General features: G+C 48.0%; 1 protein-coding gene across 1 annotated transcript; it reads left to right on the forward strand.

Moving 5' to 3' along the window:
• Window positions 1–2,736: 2,736 nt before the first annotated feature.
• On the forward strand, window positions 2,737–27,498 carry LOC122103353 (MYCBP associated protein). The gene is made up of 19 exons (XM_042673922.1): window positions 2,737–2,984; window positions 12,068–12,195; window positions 13,733–13,892; window positions 14,019–14,122; window positions 14,842–15,025; window positions 15,761–15,876; window positions 16,206–16,356; window positions 18,061–18,176; window positions 18,259–18,371; window positions 18,785–18,896; window positions 19,675–19,864; window positions 20,323–20,510; window positions 21,611–21,757; window positions 22,173–22,589; window positions 23,251–23,372; window positions 24,057–24,172; window positions 24,771–24,916; window positions 25,062–25,235; window positions 27,391–27,498. Exons 1-19 carry the CDS (start codon window positions 2,909–2,911, stop codon window positions 27,472–27,474), a joined length of 2,844 nt encoding a protein of 947 aa, XP_042529856.1. The 5' UTR covers window positions 2,737–2,908; the 3' UTR covers window positions 27,475–27,498.
• The last annotated feature ends 82 nt before the right edge of the window (window positions 27,499–27,580 follow it).

Raw genomic sequence — 27,580 nt, forward strand, 5'->3', positions numbered from 1 at the left:
CCTTACTGAAAGTACACATAAGCTCTCCAAATCTCAGAAGTTTCCCTTCAATCTGGCCTGCCCTATGTCTGACAGATTAACTGCACAGTAAAGTTAGCTAGGTACACACAAACCCTTTCTGCCCAAGCACTTCCTGTAACACCCAAGTTACAGGAGAAGGCTACACCTTCAAGGGTGCTGACCAGCGCCTCTGACCACAACAAACACCAGACCCGTCACTTTCATCAACACAGAAGTTGATTATTCACTGTCTTCATTTCTTTCTCCTCATCTTCCCCACCTTCTTCTTTTTAAAAAAAATTTACATATTTTAGGCAGAGTCTCTCCTTCTGTTTTGGCCTTCTGAGTGCTGGAACTACAGACATAAAAAGACTTTTTTTTTTCTTTTTTTGTCAGTTGTGAGGCCTGGGCACTGTCCCTCAGCTCTTCAGCTCAAGGTGACCACTCTACCATTTGAGCCACAGCACCACTTCTGGTTTTCTGGTGGTTAATTGGAGATAAGAGTCTCATGGACTTTCCTGCCTGGGCTGGCTTTGAACTGTGATCTTCAGATCTCACTTTCCTGAGTAGCTAGGATTATAGGCTCTTTAGAGCAAGTTGTAAGATGGCTGTGGAAGATGAGAGCCTGCCATCTTCTCACAAAGCTTGTTCTCATTCATTCTCCATTCATCGGTTCCATTGGTTGGCAGCAGACCCAAACCCGGTGCAGACATCTCATCATAGCCTGTCCCACCCTGCCATAAACCTCCGTCCCTCCCTGCCATAAACTTCATGCCCTCCCATCTCCACCTCAGCATTTTGTCTGTTCCCAGGAGAACCCAAGGGACACAGCATCACATGGTGTACCCTATAAAGGTAGCCAGTGCATGCTCATGGAATGGATGAACTGGAGACTGAGGGTATACCTCAGCTGGAGGGGAGGGGCTGCCCTTGGAGGGTATCTCAGTGTAGGGGAGCCTGGAGAGGGGCATGCCGCTGGAGAGGGGTCCAGCACTGGGGAGCACACAGGCATACGGGCAGTTAACCAGCTCCACCATCTTCCCCAGTGCCTCCTCTGGAGAAAACTGCTGCCATGCTCAGAAATAGTCCCAGGGCCTTAGATTTGAGAAAACCAGCTTCAACTTGTGGTTTTTGTTAACCAGGTAATTGTATTCCCTCTCCTGTCAAGAGCCCAATTTCTCCATCTAAAAATGGATACATAAACCACTAAAGATACTAGTTTAAACTGTATACTTGATTCTTACAGTGGGGAAGGGAAGCATTGTAACTTTTTTGTTGTTTTGTGTGCAGGTCCTAAGGCTTGAACTCAGGGCCTGGGCACTGTCTCTGAGATTTTGTGCTCTAGGCTTATGCTCTACCTCTTGAGCCACAGCAACATTTCTGGTGTGTGTGTATGTGTGTGTGTGTGTGTGTGTGTGTGTGTGTGTGTGTGTGTGTGTGTGTGTGTGTGTGTGTGTGTGTGGTGAATTGGAGATGAATCTCATGGACTTTCCTGCTCAGGCTGACTTTGAACCTTGCTCTTCAGATCTTAACTTCCAGGGTAGCTAGGATTAGTGGAAATTTTAACTTCTGTGAGAAACCTTGTGCTCAGACTGATTAAGAAACTGCAGAATGCACAGTCAGCAAGCAAGGAGAGTTTGGAAGCACAGCTAGTTCTGTCTGGCTCTGAGTCTCCATTATTGGACACACAATCACTGAACAATAGTCCTAGACTAAAAACTCTGGGATAGGGTGGAGCAAAGAGACTGGCTGTCCCTGCTCTTGTGGGGCTTACATTATGACACTGACTTGACAATGGGTGTCCTCATAAACAAGCAGAATAAATTCCAGAATGCATTAGAGAGAGCTCTAAAGAAAGAAAAGGGGAAAGTGGCATTGTGAGTCAAAGTGGTAGAGCGCTAGCACTGAGTGAAAAAAGCTCATGGACAGCGTTCAGGCTCTGAGTTCAAGCCCCACAACTGACCAGAAAGGTAGGAAGGGAGGGAGGGAAAGAGAGAAGGGAAGAGGAGGGAAAGAGAGAAGAAGGAGATTGAGGGATAAGGAAGGAAGAGAGAGAAGGAGGGGAGAGAAGGGAAAGAAAGGGAATGAAGAAAAATGGGAAAAAGTGGAAAGAACGGAAGGAAGAAGAAAAGGGGGAAAGGGAGGGAGAGAGGAAAGAGGCAGGAAAGACAGGAAAAGCAGGTGTCCTTATAAACTTGACATCACAGAGAAGAGCTATTTTATTGGGTCAGCATCTCTAAGGACTGAGAGGAGCAGAGGGAGAAGACCCCTACATCTGGACACAGCCTGGGCAGGCTGGGAAGTGATAGAAGGGCCGGTCCCGGGATGGGGGCGCTCAGCGCGGGGGTGGGGACAGGTATGGGGGTGTGTGCCTCAACTCCAGAAAGCCAGCCGCCCGGGGGTCCACATCACCTCCGGGGAGGAGCAATCCTGGGTCACTCTGTTTGCAGAAATGGCAGTCAAAAAGCCCAGGGCTGATCTGCAGGCCGTGCTGGGGGTCAGAGAAGGAGGGAGGAGGCCGGGGGTCGACAATCGCGGTCGCCTGCTGCGGGGGTGCGGAGGGGGGGCTCGTCTGGTCCCCCGCCCCGGCCGCTCCCGCTGCGCCCCCACTGCCTGCGGCCCCCCCCCCCCGGGGTCTGGGCCGGTGACCTCACGGCGCGTGCGCCACGTCGGCGGTGACGTCACGAGCCCCGCTCGGGTGTTCTGCCGGGGGCGCGCACGCTCCGTGAGAAAGATGGCAAGCAAGCCGTCGCCGTGCACGCTGCTCGGTGGGGGCGCGCCCCCGCGCGGGGCGCTGGTTGCTATGGACGCCGCGGCAGTCGCTGGGCCGGGCCTCGGGGGGTGCGGCGCAGCGCCGGCGTCTCGGGACCCAGCTGCCTAGGACAAGCTTGCAACTGGGGGCGGCACCATGAAGGCCATCAAGAAGGAATCCCGGATCAAAATGCCCACTAGCAGGCTGGTGGATTCCACAGACACCGTCAAAGGTGGGCGCTGGCTGCCCCGGGCGCTCAGGAGGCCCCATGGGGTCCTCGGGGACGGGGGTCCGCAGAGGGGGTCCGGAGGATGGGAGTGACACCAAGGATGGCAGTGAGCCCTGGGGCACGGGCTTCAGGACTTAAGGATAGTAGACCAAGGCAGAACCTCCGAAGGGCGGAGATACACCACACGGGGCCTTAAGGATGGAGTCGTAGACGGTGGTCTCTCAGAGGGCCCTCGGGGGCAGTGGCTGCGGAGAGCAGCAAGGGTAAGAGATCTCCACCTAAACCACAGCTCCAGACAGGATACTTGGGCTGGAAGCCCTGTCCAGGAACCGGGAAATGGTGCCCCCCCCCCCAAAAAAGGAGCCAGTCTCTGGTGGCTCACGCCTATCATTCTAGCTACTCAGAAGGCTGAGATCTGAGGATCACAGTTCAAGTCAGCCGGGTTAGGAAAGTCTGTGAGACTCTTATCTCCAGTTAACCCCTAGAAAACAGGAAGAAAACAGGAAGTGGCACTGTGGTTCCAAATAGTCGAATACTAGCCTTGAGCAAAAAGAGTTCAGGGCTCCCAGGCCTGGAGTTCATGCCTCACGACCAACAAGAAAAAAGGGGGGCGGGCAGTTTGAGAAGTACGTTAAGATGAAGAAACTCATCTAACAGTTCCACTGGAAAAATCTAAAATGTCAAGTTGACTAGTTCTTTCAGACCACCTTTTCCTGTCCACGCTAGTCAGCCATATGACACTGTGTTCAACCAGGGGTCACTAGACTTGACTGCTCCACAGTTCCCATTTGCAGCCCCATTCCCTGGGGATGGAACTCAGAGCCTTGAACATGTTTCACTTCTGTGCTACCTACCTCCCCTCAAGACCTGTTTTCACTGCTATGTGTGGATGCTACGTTGGGCATCAACAGTGGGCATTTGGCAGTATTGGTGTTATATATAAGAGATTCTAGCCTCAAGAAGTTCAGAATCAAGCCAATGCTGGTTCTTCACCTCGTGATCCTAGTTAGGAGGCTGAGATCTGAGGATTGTGGTTTGAAGCCAGCCAGGGTAGGCAACATCCATGAGACACTTAATCTCCAATTATTCAGCAGAAAGCTGGAAGTGGAGGTGTGACTCAAGTGGTAGAGCACCAGCCTTGAGGGGAAAAGCCAAGCACAACACCATGAATCCAAGCCCAGTCCTGGCACATGTGCACACTGGCACACAGGTACGTGTGCGTGCACGCGCGTGTGCACGCGCGCGCACACACACACACACCAATTCATTCTAGAAATGCTGGAGGGGTCCCCTCATGCTGTGATGCAGATGCCCCTGTGGGTGAAGAACTCACCCTTGGGGGTGAGGAACCTGACACAGGCCTTGCATAGTAGGTTTAGGGGAAAGAAGGTGAAGAAGAAGGGGAGATCTATGACAGATCTAAAGAATAAAAGTGTTGGGGATACGATTCATTAAAATGCTGTGGGTATAGTTCATTAAAAGAGCACTTGCCAGGTATATGCCAGGCTTGGAAACATTTTTTTAAAAATTGAAAGAAAAAGTGTGTGTGTGAGGAGTTTTCTCCAGGGTTAGGGAGCAGCTTAAGTTCATGAACCTATGAACATGAGATCCAGAGAGTGGCGTGCCAGTGAACAGGGACCAGATGATGAAAAGGCTTTGCATACAAGGTTAGAAAGACAGGTTGTGCTTTTGCAGGCCCTGGGAGGAGCAGGCCCTCAGTCAGCAGGGTCCCCTGGGAGGCCTGGAAAACTAACAGAAGCCTTGTTGCTTTTCAGCCTAGCTTTCTTTTATGCTTCTTCATAGTATAAAAAGCTGATGCTGGTTCGTGACATACTTTTTAATAGCTAAGAGAGAGACAGGAAGAACATACAGATCTGGTTCCCTTTCCCAAGGGCAAGTCAAGGACTTTCCTAGCCACTGCCTCCTGCTCACCCACCTTTCTGCCCAGTCTTAATCAAATTGACCTTTCAGCTGTCAACAAATCAAAGGAAGATTTCTTTTCACTGTATATTGATTTTTAATAAGGGGAAATTCAGTATGTTAAGTAGTCCTTGGGTTAAGAACATGCACCTGGGAAAGGAAGAAAACAAGGAAGTATTTATAACATGCAAGGTCCCTTTTTCCTGAACTTTCTCAGGGAAGCCTCTAATAGGGGAGCATTTACTCCCTGCTCCCCAATGTAAAATAGCCAACCTGCCTATGGACTGTGGTACTCTTGGGCTGCATTTCTTCACAGTCTCTGAGTTCTGGACACAAAGGCAAGCCAAAATGGTGACTGGAAACCTATTTAGGGACTCAACAGGAAAGACTTTTAGCAGCACCAGATCCCCCTGTCCCACTTGCTAAAGCTCTGCACTGGTAATCCCTACCTTAGTTTCTAGTGCAAGCCTAGGTCATTTGCTTGCAGATTTTCATTAACATTAGAAAGAATAACATTTGGATGAATGGAGAAGCAGAAAAATCAAATCCAGGTTTCTTTTCCTTCAGTAGTGTCCCCCCCTCCCACCACCTCCACTCCAGCCTGAGCACCTGGCTTCCAGCTTCTTGGTGTAGCTGTAGCGGAGCAGTCACCTGACTGCCCCATGCAAGGGAGCTGGTCTACCTGACCCTCAGCTGCTAGGATGCATGGAGAAGTGCCAACTGTGAGGCTCAAGAGCAGCTCTACTCAGCTCGAATTTTTAGAACAAAGAACAGGAAAGAAGCTGAGTACCAGCAGCTCACACCTGTAATCCTAGACTGAGATCTGAGGATCAAGGTTTGAAGCTAGCCCAGGCAGGAAAGTATGTGTGACTCACCTCAAGTTAAACCCCTGGAAAGCTGGAAGTGGATCCATGGCTCAAGTGGTGTAGAGTGCTTTCCTGGAGCAAAAAAGCTAAGGGGCAGTGCCCAGGCCCTGGGTTCAATCCCCCCTCCCCCTCCCCCCTACACAAACAAAAAGGAAAGAGCTGGCTGGACCTTTACAGGCTCAGGAGTGATATATCTCCACCCTGTGAATTCTCTGGCAAATCTAGAGGTGCTCTTGGAGAGCACATCTAAAGAGAAGGAGCCATTCTGTTCCCTTCATAGCATCTATTTGGTTTATAGCACATACAAGGCGCTTGGTGAATATTCTTTTTTTTTGAGGTGGGGGGGTCCAGTCGTGGGGCCTGAACTCTGGGCCTGGGCGCTGTCCCTCAGCTCTTCAGCTCAAGGCTAGCACTCTACCACTTGAGCCACAGCACCACTTCCAGCTTTTTTCTTTTTGCTTATGTGGTGCTGGGGAATCGAACCCAGGGCTTCATGCATGCAAGGCAAGCGCTCTACCACTGAGCCACCTTCCCAGCCCTAGGTGAATATTCTTAAGAGTGAATTTAACTTTAAAATGTGCAGATTTTTTTCCGCCGGGCCTTGAGGCGTAACCTCTGGGCTTAGGCCTTGTCTCTGAGCCCCTTTTGCTCACAGCTAACACTCTACTACTTGTGTCACCACAATGTCACTTCTGGCTTTTTCTGTGATTTAATTGTAGATGAGAGTCTTACAGACTTTCTTGTCCGAGCTGGTTTTGAACCATGATCCTCAGATCTGAGTTGCTAGGATTACAGGCATGAGCCACTGGCACCTGGCTTGCAGATCATTTGAACTAGTGTTTGTATCATACCCTGGTTGTATGCAGCATTAGAATATTTATTGTACTAATCTCATAGGCCAAGCATATACATGGTGCATGGCTATAATCCCAACTACTTGAGTCAGGCGCTGGTGGCTCTCACCTGTAATCCTAGTTACTCAGGAGTCTGAGATCTGAGGATCTCAGTTCAAAGCCAGTCTGAGTAGGAAAGTCTGTGAGATTCGTATCTCTAATTAACCACCAGAAAACCGAAGTGGTGCTGTCTCTCAAGTGGTAGAGCACTAGCCTTGAGCTGAAGAGCTGGGGGTCAGTGCCCAGGCCCAGAGTTCAAGCCCCAGCTATTTGGGAGGCTGAGATATGAGGATTAGGGTTTGAGACCAGCTTGAGCAAAAAGTAAATAATACCTATTTCAATCAACAAGCCAGGCATGGAGTTTTTTTTGTTTTTTGTTTTTTGTAACCCCATCTATGTGGGAGACATAGGTAGGACCATGCTTCAAGCTGGCCCCAGGGAAAAACAAGACCTTATTTGACAACTACAAATAGGAAAAAGGAGGAAGGGGGGATAGGTGGTATGACTCAAGTGGTAGAGCATCTGTCTAGCAAGTGCAAGGCCCTGAGTTCAAACCCCCGTACCACCAAGGGGAGGAGAAATAGCTCAGAAAAAACCCTGATCAAAGTTTCTCTGGCTGCGTCAATTCAACCAACATGATAAATCAGCTTCTGTAAACAGGGTGGAAGTTTTTTTTTTTTTTGTCGGTCGTGAGGCTTGAACTCTGGGCCTGGGCGCTGTCCCTCAGCTCTTCAGCTCAAGGTGAGCGCTCTACCACTTGAGCTACAGCGCCACTTCCGGTTTTCTGGTGGTTTATTGGAGATAGGAGTCTCACGGTCTCTCCTGCCCGGGCTGGCTTTGAACCGCGATCCTCAGATCTCAGCCTCCTGAGTAGTTAAGATTACAGGCGTGAGCCACCAGCGCCCGGCCAGGGTGGAAGTTTTAGTGTCCAATCCTCTTCAGCAGTGTTGAAGGTTTCTACTTAGAAGTGACCATTTCCCCCTTACCAGGGAAAAACCCATCTAGAGACGTTTTAGGGAGGATGTAGACCAATCAAGGTGATAGACAGAAGAAAAGTTGTCCTGGAAAATATGTCAAAGCATTTATAAAATTCCAAGTAACTGGAATTACAGGCCTGCATCACCACGATTGGCCTCTGAGATAACCATGTACAATACAGTGCAGTAAATGTCCTGTAACAGCATACAGTCAGAGGGTAGTATATTCTGGTCAATAAAATATTCATTAAAATGTGTACATTTTAAATGCCTTCAACTAGTACCAGTTTGCTTGTGTGTGCCCACCTGAAAGGTGGGCAGGAAGAGAGAAATAGAAATGAATCCAAGTGGGGCATAGTAGTGCTTGCCTGTAATTCTAGCCCTTTGGAGGCAGAGGTGGGAAGATGGAGAGCCAGCTTGGGTTACATACTGAGACTCTGTTTTACAAACAAACAAAAATTATTCATGCAAACAAACAAAAATTAAAATCCAAAGCTGCAGCTCATGCCAGGATGGGTCAGTCTACTGGGCTGGGACTTAGGGGATAGGCAACGTCTGAGCTTCTGTGGTTCCCACTTGTGGCCAAAGGCTGGGCTTGGAGTTATGTTCAGAATGACGTTTGAATGATTCTGGTTTTTTTTTCTTCCCCACTCTGTGGACCTTAAAAAGTTTAATTTTGTCCAGGTGGTGTTGGTGGCTCACGCCTGTAATCCTAGTTATTCAGGAGGCTGAGATCTGAGAATCTGCAGTTCAAAGCCAGTCTGGGCAGGAAAGTTGGTGAGAGTCTTATCTCCAATAGCCACCTGAAAACTAGAAGTGATGCTGTGGTTCAAGTGGTAGAGCGCTTGCCTTGAGCTGAAGAGCTCAGGAACAGAGCCCAGACCCAGAATTCAAGTCCCAGGACTAAAAAAAAAAAATTAATTTTGTTGACCAAAATCTCTGTCTTGATAATGTCTCTTATTAAAGATTGATGTGGTGTCTTAAAGATTAGAGTACTTTTGTATGAAAATTTCATATAAAAACTTATTTTCTGAAATTAATATTTGCTAATGAAATCTTTTTTGGGTAATACTGGTGTTTGAACTCAGTACTTCGTTCTTGCTAAAAAGGTATTGTATTGCTAAACCAGACTTCCAGCCACATTTTTCCTTTATTTTTTTTTGAATAAGATTTTATGTGCTTGGGGCTGCACTGGATGCCCTTTTGCATTGCTGGGATCACAGACCTCAGCCACTAAAAATGTTCTTAAAAAATACAAAAAGCAGAGTTCTTTGACCAGCAGTAGATAAAACACCCTAACACAGGGCTTCGGTTTTTCTTCTGATTGTTTTGCATAGAGCCTTACCTTAAAGTGTTCTGAACCAGAGGGAAAAAGACAAACAAGATGTACCTTTGAACGGGTGAAGCCACCTGTAGGAAGGAAGGGAGTGTGTGTCCTCTTCTGCCCCATGTGATGTCAGTATCCTCCATTCTGGCTGCTACTTGAGAGAAGTTTAGATCTCACTTTTCCCCAGGCCTATGAGCCACTGTCATCATCCATCAGTTCATTATCTCCTGCAGACTCTTGAGTAATCTGGTCCTCACTCTCACAGTCCCTAGGCTACCTGTTGGCCTGCCACTGCCCCCAAGTAAACACAGAAGTCCTTGGCATGGCTCACTAAGCTCTTGGTGCTTTGGCTTCTACTTCCTGCTTCCTTTCTGCTTCCTACTTTCACCTCACTACACCCCAGCTATTTTTCCATGCGTGCTTTGAGTTCCAGGATGATAACCCCCTCTCCCGTGTCTCTGGGCCTCCCTGTGCAGCTCCCATTGGAACCTTTGGGCCAAAATGCCATTTCACATCTCTGGCTTTCCATTTAAACATCTCTACCTTAGGAAAGTTCCCTGACCGTTCTATAAGGTGGGCTGGGTTCCATGGGTCTCCCCTAGTGCCCCAAGATCTGACAATCTTGTTTCCTAGGGGAAACCTAGCCACCCTAGTCTGCAAAGATGGAGAGTCTTGTCTCCTCAGAACCCAGCCCAGTGCCTGGTGTGTGGAAGCTGCTTACACCACCATTAGGAAATGGAATACTATGAAATAGATGGTCAGTGGTGAAGCATATGCATTTTCACCAGTGTCTTAAGATTCATGATTCCTTTACCCAGAATAAATGGTGCCAGAACCGGAGGAGGCTCAATACATGTCTGGTCTGGTTGTCCCAAATCACTGAATCACCAGGATTGCATTTTTAAGTCCTGGGCTCTATATAGTAATCAGGAAACTGCATTTGTAAAATTCAGAGGCTAATATTTATAAGCCATTGCTTTAGTTTACTTTCTCCTCTTTTCACAAATAGAAGATGAGGCCCAGAGAGGTTAAGGTGGTCCAACCTATAAGTAACACAGCCTGAAACAGGATCTGTCTCTGTCTGTCTGTCTATCTATCTATCTATCTATCTATCTACATTAGCATTTGTACTCAGAGCCTCATGCTTGCTAGGTAGATGCTCTTTTTACTGCTGAGCTATGCCTCCAGTCCTTTGTTGTGTGCTGGTTTTTCTTCTCTTTTTCCCTTTCCTTTCCTTCCCTTCCCTTCCCTTTCCTTTCCTTTCTTCTCTCCTCTCCTCCTTCCTTCCTTCCTTCTTTCCTTCCTTCCTTCCTTCTTTCCTTCCTTCCTTCCTTCCTGGTGCTGGTACTGGGGCTTGCACTCAGAGCCTGAGCATTGTCCTTGAACTTTTTTGCTCAATGCTAGTAATGCTCTACCACTTGAACCACAGCACTACCTGACATTTTACTGGTTAATTGGAGAAAGAGCCTCACCAGATACCAGTAGCTCACACCAATAATAGCTACTCAGGAGGCTGAGATCTGAGAATTGCAGTTTAAAGCAACCAGAAAACCAGAAGTGGCTCTGTGGCTCAAAGTGGGAGAGTGCTATCCTTGAGCAAAAGAGCTTGAGGACAGCACCCAGGCCCTGAGTTTAAGCCCCAGGATTGACAAAAAATCTCATAGACTTTCCTGCTTGAGCTAGCTTTGAACTGCTGGTCCTGGGGCTTGAACTCAGGGCCTGGGTGCTGTTCCTAAGTTTCTTTTGCTCATGGCTAGCACTCTACCACTTGAGCCACAATACCACTTCTCACTTTTTGTGAGTAGTTTAGTGGAGATAAGAGTCTCACAGGGTTAGGAAGCTCAGTGGTAGAATGCTTGCCATGCATGCATGAGGCCCTGGGTTCGATTCCTCATCACCACATAAGCAGAAAAAAAAACTCGGAAGTGGTGCTATGTCTCAAGTGGTAATGTGCTAGCCTTGAGCTGAAGAGCTGAGGGACAGCGCCCAGGCCCAGAGTTCAGGCCCCACGACGGGACCAAAAAAAAAAAAAAGAGTCTCACAGACTTTCCTGCCTGGGCTGGCTTTGAACTGTGATCCTCAAATCTCAGCCTTCTGAGTAGCTAGGATTACAGATGTAAGCCATCAGCACACGGTGTACTGCTTATTTTTTGAGACAGAGTCTGGCTTCCTGCCCAAGTGCACACCAAACACCATCTACTATGTCATATTTCCCATCAGAGCTAGGATCACAAGTGCATGCCACCATGTCCAGTCCCTTAACTTTTCTGCCCAGGCAGACCTTGAACTGTTATTCTCCCAATTGCCATTTTCCAAGTAGTTTACAGATGTAAATCACCAGGATCTAGCTGGAAACAGCATGTTTTGTGTGTACATGTATGTCATTCCTGGGGTTTGAACTCAAAACCTGTGCACTGTCCCTCAGCTTTTTCTTGCAAGGCTATCATTCTACCACTTGAGCCTCAGCTCTACTTCCAGCTTTTTTGGTGGTCAGTTGGAGATAAGAGGCTCACAGGACTTTCCTGCCCAGGCTGGCTTCGAACTGGGATCCTCAGAGTTTATCCTGAGTAACTAAGATTATAGGTAGGAGCCACTGGCATCCAGCAAGACAGCATCTTTTGATCTCAAGTTTCATGCAGAAATCTCAGACTCTGTTGAAGTCCAAGAGGGAATGGGCAGGGGGCCCTAAAGACAGATTCCCATCACCCCACTAAAGTGCCTCCCATACCATCATAGCAACCTCTGCTGTCCAGCTGGCTGGCCTGGTCACCACCCTGCAGTCTAATATGGATTTGTTTATTGTTTGAGATGAGATCTCCCTATGTAATCCAGGATGGTTGAACTTACCATCCTTTAGCCTCCTGACACCTGGGATTATATTTGCCACTACATTCTGCTATTTCTTTGCTTTTCTCATGGTAGTAGGGATTGAGTCCAGGACTTAACTGTCTCACACATTGCTAGGCAAGTGCTCTACCTCTGTGCTGCAGCTTCAGTCCTAGACTGACTATTTTGATTATATATATATATATAATATTTATATGTTATATATAATATATATATAGAAAACTCTCTGAATGTGGCTTAATTTTCTGCTCTTCAGACAGGAAGCGAGCAAAGGCCCCTGAACAGCCAACACCCCCCATTCAGGAAGAGCCGGAGCCTGTTAGCAATGTCCTACAAGGAGATGATATTCTTGCTTTAGGTATCAAGAAGGAAGACTTGGAGAAGGTAAGGGTGAATGAAATTCAGGGTTCCCTCACTGTGGACCCCTTTTCCTGCCAGCCTGTGTGGGCTGAAATATCAGCCGTGCTCACTGTGTTTCCACTGGTTCCCTGCTCAGAAGGAGTGTCTGATTCCACGGAAAAGAAGCCATTGACCACAAGTTCTTTTCACTTTAGCATCCGAAGGAATGCTTGTGCTGTTTTGTTTTTTTTTTTTTTTTCTGAGATTTTGTAGAACCACAGAGGACATGAGCAAATGAGATATCATACTTCTCAGAGGGGCATGTGCCATCAGGTTCACTTCCCAGGTAGGAGATGAGTGTATACATCCAAGGCAAAGACATGGATAAGGCTGTTTACCCCCTGCCTTTTTTTTTTAAACCTGAACTCTGTGGAAGTAATCAGCTATGATTTTTTTCTTCTCCAGGTGGTTCCAGTGTTTCATATCTGTTACATAGGCATTTCTTTATTATTATTATTTTTTTTTATTGTGAAAATACTGTACAGAGGGGTTACAATTACATGGGCAAGATAGTGAGTACATTTTTTATCCAGCATTGTAGCCTCTTCCTTTGTTTACCCTTCCCATCCCTTCCCATCCTTCCTCCCCCCCCCACCCAATCCTCTCCCCCCCCAAGTTGTAAAGTTCATTTTCGACATGACAACTTGTACTTCTCATTGTTGCAACAGGTCCACCTGTATCCTTATTTAAACGACTTGTTTTTCCCCTTCCCCTCCACAAATTATACCGACATCAAATACAGTGAAAGCAGGGGTTATACTGTGGGGGAGGGATATTATTTATTTTTTTGACATGAGTGGGGCTTGAACTCTGGGCCTGGGCGCTGTCCCTCATCTCTTCAGTTCAAGGCAAGTGCTCTACCACTTGATCCACAGTGCTACTTCCATTTTATTCTGGCAATTAATTGGAGATTAGAGTCTCATGGACTTTCCTGCCCAGGCTGGCTTTGAACTGGCATCCTCAGATCTCAGCCTCCTGAGTAGCTAGGATTACAGGCGCAAGCCACCAACACCTGGCTAGTATTATTAAAGTAGTTGCACGAAGAAGTTTCAATTCAATAAATAAATTTAGAGGTACAAAGCATCTTGATCAGTGTCACCTCTTCCATCTTTCCCCATCCCTGCCAACCCAAGCTATATTCTCAAGTTACCTGGCTGCATCTTCCAGCATATACAGTGACTGTGTTCTGCCCTTCCTCTCTCCATTCTTCTGCCTTCCTCCCTTTGACCCTCCCACCACTGACAAAACATGGCTTAGCTTCCTGACGTCCATTTTGCCAAACTAGCTAGTGTTCAGAGGAGTTACACCACTGGGATCCTACCACGAGTATGCCATACTTTAGTCCATTTACTTGTGCATATATGCATATGACCCTACGTTGATATTTCTTCTCTGGGACATCTGGATGGAGCTGGGAAGGCGTAAACCTTGGGGAAATCTCACCCTGAGAGACTGAGGCAGAAGGGCTGGGTGGTGCTCTTTCCCCTCATCTCAGATGACATGCTCTGTTGTTTCTCTTTAGCAACACATTCCTCAACTTATTAGTCCAGAAGGCAAGCCTGCTATTACCCAGAAATTTATCATCCGTAAGCTCAAACCCAAGGATTTGAGGAAGAAGGTTTCCCACTTGGTAGCACACTCTACTAATCCGGACATGACCGCCAAGCCCCTGGATTATTCTGGTATGGCTTGTTTTGGCTCTGGCACCACTAGGCTTTGAAGAAAAGTCTAATCTCTGAGCAAGTCATCCCCTGGGTAGTTTATATCTGCTATCCACAGCCCATCTTTAATCCCTCTTTTCCTTTCAGGTCTAGGTGACAAATTAGATGATGGTGACCAGATCCTACCTCATCATATCTTGGGGAGTCTCCAGGATTTCAAGAGAATTGCACTTGCTCGAGGGAACATCAAGGTAGGTTTGCTCAGAAAGGCCTGGCCTAGAGAAGTCACCATTTTAATGTGCCACCTGCAGGACCAAAGCAGGTGTGAGCTACAGAGACTCCAGTCTCTGGGCCTGAAGTCTGAGATGAAGATGACAAGTGACACCAACTCCCATGAAGCGATTTGCTTTCATTGTAAGCCACAAGATTTCCTATAGGGATGTAGAGCTAGCCTCGTGGAACCTAGAACTGAGAAGGCCAAACCCAGAAAGGTATCAGGACTCCAGGCCTAGATCCTTCCTCGGTTCTTTTGGCTGCACTGTGCTGATGTCATTGTTCCTTCTCTAGAGACGGGGCTGCTGTCCTCAGCATGGTGGAGAGTGGTGGTGTCTCACAGACCATGGGACCACCTTCCCATCATGCAGCACTTCTCTGTCTCTCAAATCCTTCACATCTGTTGGGTACCTGGAGAAAGGTGCAGTTCAGGAGTTGTGTGGGACAGAGCCATAGTCTTAAAAGAAAGTTCCCTTTCCGGTGGAGGAGCTGACAACCACTTTCAAGCCCCCCCCCCCCCCCCCGCCCCGGTTCTGCCATTAAATTTCTGTTACTTGTCTCCTTACAGTCCTGAAGAAGAGGGATTCTCGGCAGAGTAGAACAGCAGCAGAGGTCTAAGTTTCAGGAAATCTCTGCTGGGCCCCAGATCAGAGCTTCCCCCTCACCCCACTTTGCATGCCCGTGTTGTACTTTTCAGCTGGCTGAGATGATACACATAGAGCCCTATCAGAAGACTGTCATCTCAGCTAAAGAAGAGCCAGAACCAAAGGCCCCAAAGGAAGAGAAGAGACCTCCCTGGGCCCCACCTCCTCAACACAACTCTCTGAAAAACTGGCAGAGGCATGTCACCCTGTGGAAGAAGCAGCAGGAAGTCCTCAGCGGTGAGCAGCACAGACTGGGCCCCTGCCTGGCCTCCATCTGGCTTGGGGATTCTACTGTATGCTTTTTCTTTCCCCTACCTGTCCAGAGCCTGGGATCAAGCTGACCACATTTGTGCTGATCACTTCCAAGAGCTTCTTCCTCTCAAGGCTAAGTAGGTCCCAAATCAGGCCTGGGAGTAGGCTGCTAGCTGCATTTTTTTTCCTTTTTCTTCTTAATGCTGATATTAGGGCATGAAGTCATAGCATTGTACCTCATTTGGCTTGCTTTTTTTTTTTTTTTGGCCAGTCCTGGGGCTTGAACTCCAGGCCTGGATGCTGCCTCTGGCTACCTTTTGCTCAAGGCTAGCACTCAACCACTTGAGCCACAATACCACTTCCGACATTTTCTGTGATTAATTGGAGATAAGAGTCTCACAGCCTTTCTTTCCTGGGCTGGCTCTGAACTGCTATCCTCAGATCCCCAGCCTCCTGGTAGCTAGAATGAAAGGCATACACCACCAGCACCCAGCATCATTTGGCTTTTTATTGTTCAAGGCTATTGCTCTACCATTTGAGCCATAACTACACTTTGCCTTTTTGGTGGTTTACTTGGAGATAAGAGTCTCAACAGACTTTTCTGCCTAGTCTGGGTTTGAGCCTTGATCCTCAGGTCTCAGCCTCCTGAGTAGTTAGGATTATGGGAGTGAGTCACTGGTACCAGCTTTACAGCTGCATTTTTATCTCTCATTGTTCTAGAGCATCTGAACAAGCCAGTGAATGATCTGCTGATGCATAGTGGGGAGACCTACAGACGGATCCAGGAAGAGCGGGAACTCATTAGCAGAGTACTTCCAATGCAATATAATGAGAAAGTGAGGACTCGACCCCTAAGTGCCCTGGCATGGGTGCCCTGGCGCAGGGATGGCTTGCCTCAGGTTGCCTAGTTCGGGAATCTATCCATTGCAAAAAGACATTGTTAAGCCCTCCACTCAGTTCTGTTATGGACATGTTTGGGGGCTGGAAAAGCTATAGTGGGGTATCCTGAACACGGGGGTAAGTGGGTGCTTCGCTTCTACCACCAGGGTGGGAATGGCTCCTCAAAGGACGTGTCTGTGGTCAGTGGTACTCTTGTCTTCCCAGACCCCTCCCAGCCTCTAGCCAAGGTGTCAAGATGACCTAGTGCTTTGTCCTTCCTTGCCAGTGCTGCAAGACCACCGCTGGGTTCTGGAGCCCACTGGAATGCTTGGGCGATGAGATGACAGGTGTAATCATGACCAAGACAAAGACACAGTATGGCCTCGTGGAGCCCATCACTCACATCAGGAAGCCCTGCTCCATCCAGATGGAGATAGGTGAGGAACAGGGCTTTCAGCCCACTAGCTTCTTGTGCCCTGTGCAGGATGCACATCTGTGTGGCAGCATAGCTCTGCTGGGAGACAAACTTGGGACCCAAGCCAGATTTGTTGAGGCCTTGGGTGAATGACCTTCCAGAGGTCCAGTCCTGGCTTCTGTAAAGCAGCAACAGAAGTGGTAAGAAAGGCAGGGTAGGAGACTGGGCCATTGAGGAATTCTGAGCCACATTCAGGCGTTGACATCTGTAGTGTGACCAGTGGCCAGTTAGTATAAACCTGAGACTTCAAAGACTAGTTTTTTTGTTTTATAAAGAAAGTTTAGACTGGTGCTGGTGGCTCATGCCTGTAGTACAAGGTACTCAGGAAGCTAAGATTGGAGGCTCATGGTTCAAAGCCAGTCTAGGCAAGAAAGTCCATGAGACACTTCTTTTGTTGGTCATGGGGCTTGAACTCAGAGCCAGAGCTCTGTCGCTGAGCTCTTTTTGCTCAAGGCTAGTAGTGCTCTACTACTTTGAGCTACAGATCCACTTTTTTCTGGTTGTTAATTGGAGATGAACAACCTTTCCTGCCTGGGCTGGCTTTAAACCATGATCCTCAGATCTCAGCCTCCTGAGTAGCTAGGGTTACAGGCATGAGCCACCAGTGCCTAGCTTCCATGAGACTTTTATCTCCTTACCTGCATAAAGGCAGAAGTGGAGTTGGGACTGAAGTGGTAGAATATAAGCCTGTGGAAAAGCTAAGGGATAGTGTCCAGGCTCTGATTTCAAGCACCAAAAAAGTAGATATATCTATATAGAGATATCTATTTGGATATAGATAGATACATAGATATCTTTCTGGCTGCTGGTGGCTTATACCTGTAATACTAGCTACTCTGGAGGCTGAGATCTGAGGATCAAGAGGTTGAGATCTGAAGATCAAAGTTCAAAGCCAGCCTGGGCAAGAAAATATGTAAGACTATCATCAAATAAAACTATTCAAAAAAGCCAGAAATGGCACTGTGGCTCAAGTGGTAGAGCGCTAGCCTTGAGCACAAGAAGTTCAGGGACAGCACCCATGCTCTGAGTTCAAGTTAGATAGATGCAGCTATCTATATATATCACATGTATGATATAGTCTATCAATCCATTTTATACTGATTCATGTGAGATGATAATTTTGATGTACTGACTTAGACAAATATTAAAATGACTCTCACCTCTTCTGACTATTTCAACATGGCATCTAGAGAATTTGAACTGGCACTCATGGTTGGCATTGTATTTTGGCTTTGGAGTCCACCGGTCTATCTGGGTTCAGGTCCTGGCTAAGGTGACTTTCTGAATTCCAGTGAGATATTTGATCTTTCTGGTCTTTGGTTCCCCAGGTGAGGACTACTCAGGGTTATGAGTGGGGGTTAAAAGAGACACGCTATATGTTAAAATATTCTGATCTATTGTTAATCAACCACCAATAGGCAGCTGCTATTGTTATTTTGATGATACTGCAAAGATTTGGCTGTTTGGGAGGTAATTTTCCAGGAGTCCAGTGTGGAGCTGCTGAGGAGTTATGAGGAGCAGCCAGCTGCCCCAGGGAAAAGGCTAGATTCACCATCATTCTCAGAAACTCTATTAGGAAGGCTGTTCTTAGGGCTCCTGGATAGTAGGTGCGGAGGGGTGGAATAGCAGCCTGTGCTGAGGGTCTTCTGACTCCTTCCCACTTTAGGATTACTAGATAAGAAGGATGCTTGGTACCGCTACACCTGGGACCGGAGTCTGTTTCTGATCTACCGACGCAAGGAGCTGAAGGACCTCATGGCTGAGCTGGATTTTAGCCAGCAGGTTAGTAACACTCTTCTCATGCCTGGGGTGGGAAATCTTCAGCTTCCAGTCAACTAATCTTTGCTATCCCTATCCCTCCGAGGATATTGATGGCCTGGAAGTGGTAGGCCAAGGGCAGTCCTTCTCATCCCAAACAGTGGACGATTACTCAGTGTTTGAAAGGAACGCAGAAAGCTCCTCCTCGGAAGATACTATGTGAGTGGAGCCTGTGCTCCAGAGAGAGCTCCTAGAGGGTATAGCCTGGGCAGGCTTCCCTCCCTGAATGTCTGGGCTCCATCCCAGCCTTTAGTGCTAGCTCATTCCAGCACCATGCTAGCTTTCCTATCACTGTCTGCCTTTTTCCAACAACCAGTACCTAATGGGCTTCCTCCACATGTTGCTTTATGAGTTAAATGGACTCTCCCGTGACTCCTGCTGTGTTCCTAACAGCTCAGAGGTCTCATCTCAAGGAATAGATGGGGAGAAGCTGAGCGGGAGCAGGTGGGTCACACACCACTGCTGGGCAGAGCTGATGATGGCTCTAAACCATCATGACAGTTTCCATGGGTTCCATGTGGCCTTGATGATGCAGCCCATGGGGAAGTTAAGTCATTGTTTTTTTCTTACAGAGATTTACTTAGCTGTTACCCTGATTCAGGCCCCATGCCTATTCTTGGCCCTTCTCTGATGTTCTGTGGGAAGCCTGCTGTCTGGATCAGAAACAGTAACCCAAAGGGCAAGGTAAACAACCTCACTTACTTGCAGCTCCAAGCTCACGTGAGCAGCTCCAAGAGGTGTAGCAGTCATAAGGAGTCTGCATGGTCTCCTATTTGTGTTTTTATCTGGTCACACATTGAGCATGTCTGAAAATGGTAACAAGCAACACTGACTTGAGCAAGAATAAAATCATAAGACTGCAAAGAGAATGTCACAAGCTACTTCGTATCTAGGATCCCTCCTCCCCACAAGAAGGCAAATAGCAAAACTCTTGCATGCAGTTAGGGTCTTAGGATGATGCTGAAATATATTCTGCAGATGCTGAGAAGCAGAAATGTTCATTGGGTCTGGGAACTGGTGGCTCACACCTGTAATCCTAACTACTCAGGAAGCTGAACTCTGAGGATTAAGGTTCAAAGCCAGCCCAGGCAGGAAAGTCTGGAGTCTCTCATCTCCAATTAATGACCAAAAAGCCTGAAGTGAAGCTGTGACTCAAGTGGTAGAGCACCAGCCTTGAGCAATAAAGCTAAGGAACAGTGCCCAGACCCTGAGTTCAAGACCTAGGACTTGTTAAGAAAAAAGAAAAAGAAATGTTTATTGTGTATGTATAACATATATTTCTCACTATTGATGGTAACCTCAGAGGCACACACTATTGAAGTTCTAAAGCACTTGGAAGGTGGCCAGGACCTGGAGACTTCTAGTACAAAACCCAAAGAAGTTCCAGGCAAACTAAGATGAGTTGGTTTACCTTAGGGCAGGACCTCCAGCCTAGATGGTTCTCATACCTGCCCTTTCCCAGAGGAATGTTGGAATTGCTGTTCGCTTGACTTTCGAAAATCTTGAAGGGGAGAAAACATCTTCAGAACTGACCGTGGTCAACAATGGCACTGTGGCCATTTGGTATGACTGGCGACGACAGCCACAGATGGACTGTTTCCAAGACCTGAAGAGAAATAGGATGCAGAGATTTTACTTCAACAACCGGGAAGGTACTGGAAGCTGCCCTCTTCTTGATCCAGCTCCTGTTTTTTTTGTCTTTCTGTGTCTGGGAGATGAGATCTGCTAATTAACGGCAGCTCTTGCAAGTTTTAAGCCCTTTATCTCCTGGTCCTGACCCTCCCCCCACATTTCTGCTGAAATATGTGTTCTATGTATTGGGAGAATGATAAACTCTTGAGAACACAGGTGAAGAGCCTCCCCCCTTTCCCCCCTCCACTCCCTGACCAGATTGTAGAAATGTTCTATGTGCACAGACCCAGGGCCTAGACTGACCAACCACCCTTGTTGGCATTCAAAGTCACACATTCCAAACTAGGTAAACTAGGATGGCTGGTCACCAGACCTAGGCCATAATGAAACTTAGTGAACTAACTCTGGGGCTCAGTGAACTTTGCAGGGCTCAGCTAGCTCCTACCGATTGAAAACCTCTGCCTTTTGTCCCTCACAGGTGTAATTCTGCCTGGAGAAATGAAAAAGTTTACCTTCTTCTTCAAGTCAGTGAATGCTGGGGTCTTTAGGGAATCCTGGGAGTTTGGAACCCACCCCACCCTTCTGGGAGGTTCTATCCTGCAGGTCAACCTCCTCGCAGTGTCCCTGGCCCAGGACATTTTTAGGGAGGAGAGGTTGTTGCTGGAGGTAAGGGACCCAGAACCTAATTCGCTGAGGACACAAGATATGTTATCCTGGTGTTCTTTCTGGAAGTGCCTGCCGGTGGGGATCTTATTTCTTCTAGCCCAAGTGTGTACATGCGTGCGCACGCACATGCGCGCACACACACACACACACACACAGTGAATATTTCACCAACAGGTGACTACTATTACTCAACAAACACCTTTCTGGGCTTTGTGATGTAGGCAGGTGGGGCGGGGCTAGTGCAGGACAGCATGCCAGCCCACTGTGTTTAATGCCCATTAAGTTAGAAAGAAATGAGCCCCAGAGCCCCAGGGTACAGAGTCTGTGGAAGTACTTAGAGTCCAATTGGATCATGTGACTCTTTTATGGTGCCCTTGGTTTGTTCACTGTTATCTGATACTGTACAAGTGGAACAGTATTAGACTGACAAGGTTTTCAAACCAGATACGATTTCCAATAGCATATTTCCCCAGCCCACTTGGTAAGCCAATGCCCTGGAGTGAGTGTGAGGTGGGACCTGGGAATCTACTGCCCACATCCCCCAATTAGTCTTGGTATGGTCATTTCTTGCTGTGGTTCTTGAGATTCTATGGAAAGCTGTGCTTTTATGGTCCCTGTGGCCCTGCAGACCCAGCTACCTATTTCAGTGGGCAAAGTGGTGACATGTCAGGTTTGCTTTATTTACTGACTAACGGAGAGACGCATAAAAAAATGTTCTTCTACTGGGTTTCTGGGATCCCGACTGCATGGTGCCCAAGTGTGTTCCCTGGCCCCTGCCCTGTCTTCCTCATCTAGGGGAAATGCAAACCCAGTGCACAAACACTGTCCCATCAGACTGATGTCTCGATCTTCTCATTCCTCTTTTAGGGAACTAAGATATTTTGACAGACCCAGAGGTTTTTTGAGTCTTAGAATAGCTGTGTGTGGATAAGTAATATATATATATATATAGAGAGAGAGACAGACAGACAGACAGACAGACAGACAGAGAGACAGACAGAGACAGACAGACAGATGAGGACAGGAAAGCCTCATCTGGAAGGGACTACATGGGAGCTGAGAGATTGGGCTGCCATCTGGTATCACCTTCCCTTCTCCAGAGCGAGCTGAATGCCCAAGAGGCAATCACCGTTGCAAAGAGTATGCTGGAGGAGATTCTGAGGGGGGTCTTGTCCCCAGAGCGCACACCATCCCCCGTGGATGCCTGTCTCACAGAGGAGCAATTATTTCAGCACAAGCATCCCCAGGTACAGGCCAGGCACTCCATGTTGTTCTCGGTGACTGTAGTAGCAGACCATCCTATGTGCCAGGACTTTTATGAGTAACTTACTTTCTCTTCAGAGCAGTCCAGTGACACATCCTTTCTGTTTGTGTCCACATTAACAGCAGCCATTATTGTGCCCAAGTTGCTGTTTAGCAAGCTGATACTGAATGGGAATAGTCAAAATGTCATAACTCCTCCACTCCAACCCATCTTTTCTGGAGGCCCAGTTTTAAATGGGATATGCTTAGGTTGAAGGGGAAATGGGTGAGTCCCTCTGGCCATTGGCTTCCTTTCTGCCTCCTACTCAAGGCAGTGGGAGAAACCCCAGCTGACTGGCATGGGCCCAGGGTGCCTGGCCAGCCTCTCCCTTACTTGTTGCCTCTTAACCTCTGCTGCAGTTGTATTACAAGCATCAAGTGATACAAAATTTGCACCAGTTGTGGCATGAGTATATAATCCTGCCCTTCAAAGCCCAAGATCTCTGGCTAAACCAGGATGAGCGCCTGAGCCCCAAGGCCCGTGGCACCACAGCTCCAACAGCCTATAAGGGAAAGAAGAGCCCAGCTGAGCACCTGGCCCACATTAGGAGCCTTCTCATGGAGCCATCTCAGCAGGAGCGTGATGGCTACAGGGACTCCCGAGATTCTTCCCTGCCCCAGAGGCATGGAGGAGACCTCAGGTTCTCTCAACGGAGGAGCATCATGGAGGAGGTCCTGGTGGAGGAGAGCCCAGACCTGGAGGGCACCAGGAACCCTTGGGAGTCAGACAGCCTGCCCCTGCCTGAGTGGAACCTCAGTCTGGTGGACTTCAGAAAGGTACTCCCCCTCCTTTTCCTTCTCCTCCCCCTCCTCCCCCTCTTCTCCCTCCTCCTGCTGCTTTTCCTCCTCCTCTTTTTCCTTCTTCCTTCCTCTCCTCCTCCTCCCTCTTCTTCCTCTTCATTTTCTTCTTCCTCTTCCTCTTCCCCTTCTCCAACTTTTCCTTTTTTTTTTTTTTGTACCATTACTGGGGCTTGATCTCGGAGTCTCGCGCTCTTAGCTCATGGCTGGTGCTCTATCACTTGAAACACGCTTCCAGTTCCCAGAAAGATGCTTCCAAGACTCAGAAGGGGTTGGTGGAAAGTAGCACTGAACAGCAAGATGTGGTGAACTGGTCCTGAACCCACAGGGAAGGAAGGGCCCAGAAGCTCCCCTTGACCAAAGGATAAAGAGATCAAATCTTCTAAGAGAACAAAGAAAACGATCTTTGGGGCCAGTTTTTTCATAGGTTGTAGGAAGGATTCCCTCCGTGAGTCTGGAAAACCTTGCAGAAGGGGGTTGATAGGTGGGGAGCTCCCAGGCCACCACAGAGTGTACCCCAGCCTCTTGGTTTCTGCTTCATCTACCTGTCCCCTTGTCACTATGCCTGACACTGGAGGACACTCTTGGAGCCCTGGGGTAGAACAGTTAGTGATCCATGATGCCCATGACTGTTAACTAGGCAGTGATGACACTCCCTGAGGAGCACCAGAGAGAAAGTGCCCTAGCCCGGCTCAACAAGGCAGCACTGGAGCTGTGCCAGGATCAGATGCCATTGCAGTCCAACCTCCTGCACCAGCTGTGGTAGGTGCCCCCCCCCCACACCCCAGTTGAGTTGTATCTGGGCAGAGATCCTGGACTAGCAGTCCAAGACTCAAGGGGCTGAGCTCCACTTGAGCTCAATTTGCCATACTCTGGAATCTGCTTCTTCTCCTCTCCCCTCCCCCCACCATTTGGCTGTAACCTCAAGGCAACAGTCACAGCAGGGAGGTTTCCCCCTTTCTCTTCTCACTGAGATGAAGAATGAGGACCAAAAGAGAAGGTAAAGAGCACCAAGTGGCAGGTTCAGTAAATGTGTTGCGTCTCTCTTGTCAACATTGTCTGTTTAGCGCTTGCCTGGATAGGCGTGGGGACCCATCAAACATGGCCCCTCCCTGGAGCCTCATGCTGGAAAGCTCATGCAAGGCTCATGCCTTCCAGTGGCACTGGAGCCATGGCTCCAAGCTGGAGTTTAGACTGCTGAAGTAGGACTGAGTTTATGCAGGCCTCTGAACCCTCATCCTAGACCATCTTTTCTTGGTTATTGCTGCAGGGCAGCCAGACTCCCATCTGAGCACTTAACATGGTGCTGGGGAGGGTGCTGGCTGCTTGGTGACCTAACAGCAATCTGGGAGTTCTTGGCACTGGGGTCTTTGAGACACCTGAGTGTCTGCATGTTCAGGGACAAATGAAGAATGATGGCCTTTTTCAATGTGTCTTGCTCTCTAGTTTGCAACTGTGGCGTGATATGATTGACAGCATGGTGGGCCATTCTCTATGGCTAAGGGTTGTGCTGGGCCTGCCTGAGAAGGAGACCATCTATGTGGAGGTTCCAGAAGAGACAGGTCAGGCACACTTCTGTGTGATCTTCCCCAGCTCTCTGCCCTGATGCCTCTGGTACCTTTGCCATTTGTCCTCCTGTGGTGGACACTGCCAGGTTGAGTCCATGGAGTGGGTCCTTGTCACCATTCTATCAGAATTTGAGACCTAGAAGCTGCCTCAGTGACCATTGTAGAGAAGTCCCTTGTCTTGCAAAAGTAGAGTCCCAGAGACTATATGTGGAACTGGGTCAACAACCTAGGTCTCTTGATCCAGATGCTTAAATGGGGTTCTTGAGGTAAGCATGTGGTGCTGAAGACTCTCCTCTGCTGTCAACGTGTGGGAATTCTCCCAAGTCGGCTGAGAACAGGGTTCAAAACCATTGCCCTTGTGTGTGTGTGTGTGTGTGTGTGCGCGCGCGTGCACACACACATGCACCCGTGTGTGCCCATACTGGGTCTTTGAACTGCAAATCCTCAGATCTCAGCCTCCTGAGTAGGTAGATTTGCAGGTATTGAGCCAGTGCCAGGTTAAGGCCATTCCCTTTTATTATCCCATGTTGTCTCAGCCTTGTCATAAAGTCACAGGAGCCTGCTACATGTGTCTTCCACTCATCATCTTTAGGTCGAAAATTATCTCCTACTTCAGAAGCCAAAACACCAACCGTGAAAGTTGGGAAAGAAGAACGAAAAGTGGCAGCCCAAGAAAAGAAGCAATTGGGAGTCAGAGAGAAAGATGACAAAAAAGGAGTCAAGACACCAGGGAAAGAGGCATGCTGGGACATGGTTGGGTTCCTAGCCCTGGGTTGGGCTGGGAAAGGTGGGCAGCTCAAAGGCCAGCTCTCCCAGAGAGCTACTGGGGAGAGAAACTGCCCTGGAACCACTGAAGGCTATGTCTGTCCATCTCTCCAAGCAGGACCGGCTCAATAGTAAGAAGCAGAAGGCCAAAGACGAAAAGAAAGTAATCAAAACTTCAAGTCGAGACAGGCTTGCCTCAGAAGATCCTGCAGCAATGGACACAACCACATCTTCCCAGGAGCCAACGGATCCCCAGGTCATGGAGAAGTACACCCGACGGCTGTACACAGAGGTGACCCCTTGCCCCATTCATTCCACTAATCCCACCAGTGTGTGCCCTGTTTCGTCAGTGGACCATCATTCAGAAACTTGAGGAGAGATGGAGGGTGGCCAGGGAGAGAGCCTGAGGCTGGGGGAGCAATATACAGAGGAGAAAGGAAGCTCACTTAGTGGGAAGAAAGAGCAGCTGCAGACAAGGCATGTGGGTGGCCATGTGAGGTTTTCTCTGTGAGCTGAAAAATCACGCAGATTTGGCATGGAGGAGTGACATGGGTCTACTTAAGTTCTTAAGAATTACTCTGGCTGCCGTGCGGAAAACAGAATCTCAGGGAACGGAGAGGAAGAAGTCCTTTCCTTTCTGCTGTTTCCACCTCTCCTTGTGATGTTCACTCTGGGGATGTGTTTCTTGGGAGAAGAACACATAGAGTTGTCTTAGCTTTCTGTCGCTGTAACAAAATGCCACAGATGGGGTGATTTATAAAGCAAGAAGTTTATTTTGAGACTAGGAAGTCCAAAGGCCTGGCACTGGGAAAGGCTTTGTGCTGCTTCAACTCATGGTGGAAAGCAGAAGAGCAAGTAGGCATGTGCAGAAGGGGCGAAAGATAAGAGCCTTACTTCCTAACCAGTTAGAATCTCTTTGTAAGCATGGAACCAATCCTTGGAGATCCCGCCATGTCTCAACTGTGAGCATTTCAGTGGGAGCATCAGAAGGGACCAATAGCTTCAAAGGATAGCCAGTTTGCATCCACTGAAAAGACTTCTTTTTTTTTTTTGACTGGTTCTGGGGCTCAAACTCTGGACCTGGGCACTGTCCCTGAGTTCCTTTTTGCTCAAGGCTAGCGTCTTACTACTTGAGCCACAGCATCACTTCAGACTTTCTCTGTGATTAGAGATAAGAGTCTCATAGATCTTCAGATCTCAGCCTCCTGAGTAGCTAAGGTTATAGGTGCAAGCCACCGGTGCCTGGCTGGAAAGACTTTATCATGCTCTGTTCTTAAGCACCAGTCCTTAGAGATTCACACGGGGTTTTTGTTTTTATCTTCTGATACTGTGGCTTTGGGAGAGGGAGAAGGGAGGTCTACGAAGCCACACTCGATGTGTCAGAGTATCTAATGGTGAGGATTTGTCTCCCTTGGATGTGGGCAGTTGGGGAGCTGGATTATATCATGGTGCATATGGTAACACTCCGGATTTTGCTTGATCAGTAGTTCCATTTGCTGCTGGTGACATCACTAAACTTTCTGATGCTTGATGGGGTCTAGAGAGTAAATAAAGGGCTCAGAGGACTCAGAGTATAAGCTGTTCCTTGGCTGTAGGATACTCTGAATCAATTTGCTCAGGCTTGTGTGGTCTAGCCCCATTGGAGGGCTCTGTCTTGGAGACCTTCCAGTATATGGATCTATGATCTTACAGGAAGGGCAGATGGCTGGTAAGCCAAGAGTAGAATTGGGACTGAGCCCAGTCTCACCCCAGGTCTGAAAAATATAACTATTTACAAAACCACAAGTACAACTTTGGTTCCCTCATCTCCTGTTTTTTGTTTTTTTTTTTTGTTTGTTTTTTTTCTTTCTCCTTTTGTGGTGCTTGAGATTTTGAAATAAGGGCATCACACTTACAAAGGCTTTCTTTTCTTTCCTTTTTTTCTGGTCCTGGGGCTTGAACTTGGGACCTGGGCACTGTCCCTGAGTTTCTTTGTGCTCAAGGCTAGCACTCTACTTCTGGGTGAAATCAGAGACTCACGTGGGACTAGGAATGTAGCTTAGAGGTACAGTGCTTGCCTGGAATGCATGAAGCCCTGAGTTCAATTCCTTGGTCCCACATAAACAAACAAACAGAACAGAACAAAAAGAGTCTCGCAGACTTTCCTGCTCCTGGGCTAGCTTCAATCCTCAGATTTCAGCCTCTTGAGTAGCCAGGATTACAGGTGTGAGCCACCAACACCCAACCTCCATCCCTTTTTTGCTTTAGTTATTTTTCAGGAAAGTCTTGCATTTTTACCCATTGTGGTCCTTGGATAGCAATTCTCCTACTCATGGGCTCCTATGTACCTGGGATCACAGGTACTCACCACCACATCAGCCCTCTGTTTACTTTCTTGTAGCCAGACGACATGTAGGTACCTGCGGTGTAACAAATTTTTGTGTGTGGTGTCTGTTCCATTCTTCTAGGTCTATGGGCTGCTAGAGTCCCTGCTGTCCGACATGATGGTCCTGGCTGACGAGATCAGCTCTATGACTGTCTACAACTCTTGAACCCAAGCAACCTCACAGGAAACATGTTAACAAGTCAATAAAGGACCTTTTGGTTTCTACCACTTGGGTTGTGCCTCTGAGTCTTGGATGTTGGATTGCAATGAGG

This window comes from Dipodomys spectabilis, unplaced genomic scaffold (genome assembly GCF_019054845.1).
Source record: "Dipodomys spectabilis isolate Male_0828 unplaced genomic scaffold, ASM1905484v1 ptg000018l, whole genome shotgun sequence".
Taxonomy (NCBI): domain Eukaryota; kingdom Metazoa; phylum Chordata; class Mammalia; order Rodentia; family Heteromyidae; genus Dipodomys; species Dipodomys spectabilis.

Excerpts from the sequence above, each read along its gene's own strand:
- LOC122103353 (XM_042673922.1), top strand. The coding sequence starts at position 2,909 with ATGAAGGCCATCAAGAAGGAATCCCGGATCAAAATGCCCACTAGCAGG. Across the intron at positions 18,177-18,258 it reads AGCTGGATTTTAGCCAGCAG|GATATTGATGGCCTGGAAGT; the intron begins GTTAGTAACACT and ends TATCCCTCCGAG. Across the intron at positions 18,897-19,674 it reads ACAGTAACCCAAAGGGCAAG|AGGAATGTTGGAATTGCTGT; the intron begins GTAAACAACCTC and ends GCCCTTTCCCAG.